General features: G+C 40.7%; 1 protein-coding gene across 1 annotated transcript in view; it reads left to right on the forward strand.

Annotated features, from left to right (window-relative positions):
- The first annotated feature begins 3,702 nt into the window (after positions 1 to 3,702).
- The window catches only part of LOC116081663 (3-alpha-hydroxysteroid dehydrogenase), a 19,706-nt gene continuing 18,725 nt past the window's right edge, over positions 3,703 to 4,683 (forward strand). Inside the window, exon 1 of the mRNA XM_031358251.1 lies at positions 3,703 to 3,833. Within this exon, the coding sequence (XP_031214111.1) occupies positions 3,750 to 3,833 (84 nt within the window). The 5' untranslated portion in view covers positions 3,703 to 3,749. The remainder of the gene's footprint in view (positions 3,834 to 4,683) is intronic.

Raw genomic sequence — 4,683 nt, forward strand, 5'->3', positions numbered from 1 at the left:
AGAGAGAGAGAGAGACAGAAAGAGAGACAGAGAGAGAATGAGAGAGACCTATTAATGGAATAGTTTTACAGAAACAGGTTGCAGGTAAAAACAGAACAAGCTAGAGAATAAGAAGGAGCAGAAGATTAGAACAGATTGCCAGAGTTAGTTTGAGGTCAAGCAGAGCAATTCAGTAAGAAGCTGAGAGAAGACAGTTTGAATCAGTCATTTTGGAGAGGCGTTTGGGCCAGAACAGCTGAGTTGAACCAGCCAGCCAGAGTTCAGAAAGGATGAGCTAATTTAGCAGTAAGCCTCTCAGTTGAAAATTACATCAAGTGAATAAAAGATACTTTATACCTCATAGGCATGCTACCTTTAGATGAATCAAACTTAGTTGTGTGTCTTTTTCTTCATTTTAAGGAGAAGGCAGCTGTTAGTGTAGCAAGAAGGGTTGCCATTCCACACCCCCAAGGGAATGAATTGCTGTACCAGTACATCTGAGGTGCTTCGCACAGTGTATGTATCATCATCCACAGAGGCAACAATGAAAACTCAGCTGGATTACTTTTTTAAAATGCTATATTGTGGGCTGGAGAGATGGTTCAGTGGTAAAGCAGATTGGCTGCTCTTCTAGAGGATCCAGGTTCAAGTGCAAGCACTCACAACTGTCTGTAATTCCAGTTCCAAGTGATCTGACACCTTCACCCAGACAAACACATAGGCGAAACACCAATGCACAAGAAATGAAACTAAAAATGTAAAAAATGCTGTATTGTTATTTTAGGTTGTTTCCTCTTCTCTGAGTGAAAGAGAGAAGTCTTGAAGAGAAGGCTTGTTACTAGTAAGATCCTTCCATAAAAGTAGAAGAGGTATTCTTCCTAACTTCTATGTAAATCTCAGTATCAAATATAAGGAAAACGAAAAAATATAAAATACGGGAAAGGAAACTATTAACAAGGTGAAGGAAAAGCCTATGGAACATATGGGAATCCTTGCCAACTATTCATCTTCCAAAGCATGAATATCTAGAACATTTAAAGAACTGAGAAATCAATAATCAAAGTAATAATCCATCCAACCTTGAATGGAAAAGTAAACAGCTCTAGAATGTCTAAAAAGAATATGCAAATATTCACTGTTTACAACAACCAAGAAAATGCTAATCAAAGCTAGAGATCTGTCCTATACCAATCATATGGCTGACATCAAGAAAAACAAGAACCAACAACTGCGGCTGAGGAAGGGAGATGGTGGGGCCCTTCTATACGGTTGGTAAGAATGTAAATTACTTCAGCCATTATGGAAATCAGCATGAACTTAGCTTCAGAAAACTAAAAATTAGAATTTCCTTTTGGTCCAGCTATTCTGCTCCTCGGTATAGATGCAAAAGAGTCAAAGTCAGCATATAATAAAATCACCTGTATGTCTTAATGTTTTACTGCTGTGAACAGACACCATGACCAAGGCAATTCTTATAAACGACAACATTTAATTGGGGCTGGCTTAGACATTCAGTCTATTATCATCAAGGTGGAAACATGGCAGCATCCAGGCAAGCATGGCTCAGGAGTTGCTGAGAGTTCTACATCTTCATTTGAAGGCTGCTAGCAGGATACTGATTTCCAGGCAGCTAGGGTGAGGGTCTTAAAGCGCATGTTCACAGTGACACACCTACTCCAACAAGGCCACACTTACTCTAATAGGGCCACACCTTCTAATAGTGTCACTCCCTGGGGCAAGCATATAAAAACTATTATACTATACATCTATGCTTTTTTTTTAATGATTTATTTTATGTGTATGAGTACACCGTAGTTGTACAGATGGCCGTGAGCTGTCATGTGTGTGGCTGCTTTCCATCCCCACTCGCTCCGCCCCCACTCACTCCGCCCCTGCTTGCTCTCGACCCGCTCACTCCAGCGTAATTCACTGTACCGGTCTTCAGACGCATCAGAAGAGGGTATCCGATCTCATTACAGATGGTTGTGTGCCACCATGTAGTCAGGACTTCAGAAGAGCAGTCAGTGCTCTTACCCACTGAGCCATCTCACCAGCCCCGACATCTATGCTTTTTAAAAGTGCTTTTCACCATGTCCAAGATACGGAATCAGCCTAGGTGCCAATCAATGGATAAATGGATAAAACCAAGTGTGGTATCTATTTAAAATAGAGTTTTATTGTGGATGGCTCTGTGCTGCTTGTATTTTATGTTAATTCTGCTCTTCTGGGGGAAGCTGCCTGGAATGAGGAATGAGTGCTCAGGTGCCTTCTTGTGAACCAGTCCCCTAATGAATAAAGGAGCCGATGACTAGGCGAGGAGGCAGGACTTCTGGGTTGGTCAGAGGAAGAGAGGTGGCAGGAGGGAGTTAGGACCTCTTTTGGAATGGGACAACTGAGAGGTAAAATGTATCTGCTAGAGTTTCCCTACTATCATGGTGGATCTGCAAGGATTTTGATACCAGAGGAATTGGATTTTAATAAGGCTTACAAGATTAGGTTTTAGTTGTTCTGCCCAGAGACTGAGTTACCATTGTTTCTGAACTGAGTTTGTGTTGCGTTTTCCTTCACTCAGTAGCTTGTCTGGGTTCAAGAGAGAAAAGTAGGTTTGCCAGATGTGCACTGCAAAGGCCGTGGGGGATTTGAAGCAATTTGGGGGTTGGTGTGGTAGTAACTGCCAGTGGGAACCTAGAGAGATGGGTGGAGAGATTGTGGAGTTCTGAGTCAGTCTCTACAAGATAAAAACAGGCCAGCCATTGTCTGCCAGTGCGAAAGTGCAGGAACGTGCCGGTTCTTTTTTTTTTTTTTTTTTTTTTTTTTTTTATTTCCCTCAACAGAGTTTTATTTAGGACAGACAAAATAACATCATTTGCACCAAAATGGATGGAACTAGGTTAAAATCATTTTGTTAAACATAAAAACCCCAACTCAGAAAGGCTTGTGTGTTCCCCACAGATCGTGTCTTTTTGTTTTAAAATTTATTTATTTTTTTTATGTATATGAGTCCACAAAGCTGTACAGATGGTTGTAAGCCATCATGTGGTTGCTAGGAATTGAACTCAGGACCTCTGCTTGCTCCGGCCCAAAGATTTATTTATTATTATATGTAAGTACACTATAGCTGTCTTCAGACACACCAGAAGAGGGTGTCAGATCTCATTACGGATGGTTGTGATCCACCATGTAGTTGCTGGGATTTGAACTCAGGACCTTCAGAAGAGTAGTCGGTGCTCTTAATGGCTGAGCCATCTCTTCAGCCCGTGTCTAGTTTTTGAAAAAAGGAGAAAAGGAGAAGGGAGACTATTTAGGGGGCCCGGAGGGAACAAAAGGTAAGAGGGATCAAGAAACATTGTATCTGTGTGGAAATGTCACAAGGAGCCTCTTACTGTTTAGAAAGTAAAGAAGAGACAGTCATTTCAAATGAAAATCAGGGCCCCAAAGCTGAAGTTACTTTCTAGGTAACATGTGATTGATTACTATCTATCAGTTTCCCCTTAAGAATTTACAGAAGTAAATATGGATTGTGAACAGAAACTTTTCTTCTCCAAGAAATTCATGGTTTCATTTTCATGCTCTATTGATTTATTGGAGTTTACTCTCATACACATGCACGCAGCCTCCAGTTTTTATCTCTGTGGACTATTGCTTTAAGCTGGTTCCTCCCACATGCTGTTGTTTAACTTTCCAGGAGATATTTGAGGAGCTGTAGCAATTTTGCTGGCAATTTTGTTCTGTGCAAACAGAAGACTCAAGACCTGCACGAGTAACAAGCTATGAATTCTGTACCTCTGCGCGTGGTACTAAATGATGGTCACATCATCCCTGTACTGGGGTTTGGAACCACTGTGCCTGATAAGGTAACAATTGTGTCTTGGGCTTGAGGGTTTATAGAAGAGATCAAGGATGTGCGTTTAGATTTGCTCCTGTTTGAATCAGGCTCACATGGTCTGCAGATTAGAGCTATTCATGTGTAACAGAGGAGTCAGACTTGTTACTTCCTTGGAGACTTAACATGTAGACAATATTGTTTATTCTGGGCTCTGTTTCTCCTTTAGTTTCAGTCTGGTTTGCAGTAAATGAAAAGCCATCAGTGCTACTGCTGCACTTTGAGTTTGATTACAAAAGGATTAGTGATGGATTATTTCTGCTATTCAAATAACTACTTCTCAGGTGGACACAAGCCAGAAAAACAATATTTGTGGTAGAATTTACTGGAGTTGTAATTTATGACAAATGATCAGTTGAGGAACAAGGGCTAAGTCCAGAGCACAAATTCCAGACCTGCACTGAAATAGAATTGCTTTCTTACTTTCACTTTACAAGCAATTACCTATAAAGAAAATAGAACACTATTTTTGGAGTGAATTATACTTTAACAAAGCAACTCTAAATCCTTGCTCCATGTTTATATTCATGACATTTGAATCAAAATAAAACAGGAGGTTCTCCTGGGAAAATGTTTCCAGTCTGATCTAGTCCTCTGGTTACTCAGTGAGTGGCAAAGACTGGCACTTTAAGTTCGAGTTACAATTTTCTCATGAAGAACACAGGATCATGGAGATACTTTGATGTCTTCTGAACAAACATACCACAGCAGCTCTAGTCTTAGTAAATCTGTAGGGGTCAGTACAGTTTAGAGAAGGGCAAGGCCGGGCTGTTTAAACTGGAACTCAGTGTTTGAGCTCAGTGGTTAAGAACGCAGAGCTC

This window comes from Mastomys coucha, unplaced genomic scaffold (genome assembly GCF_008632895.1).
Source record: "Mastomys coucha isolate ucsf_1 unplaced genomic scaffold, UCSF_Mcou_1 pScaffold7, whole genome shotgun sequence".
NCBI lineage: Eukaryota > Metazoa > Chordata > Mammalia > Rodentia > Muridae > Mastomys > Mastomys coucha.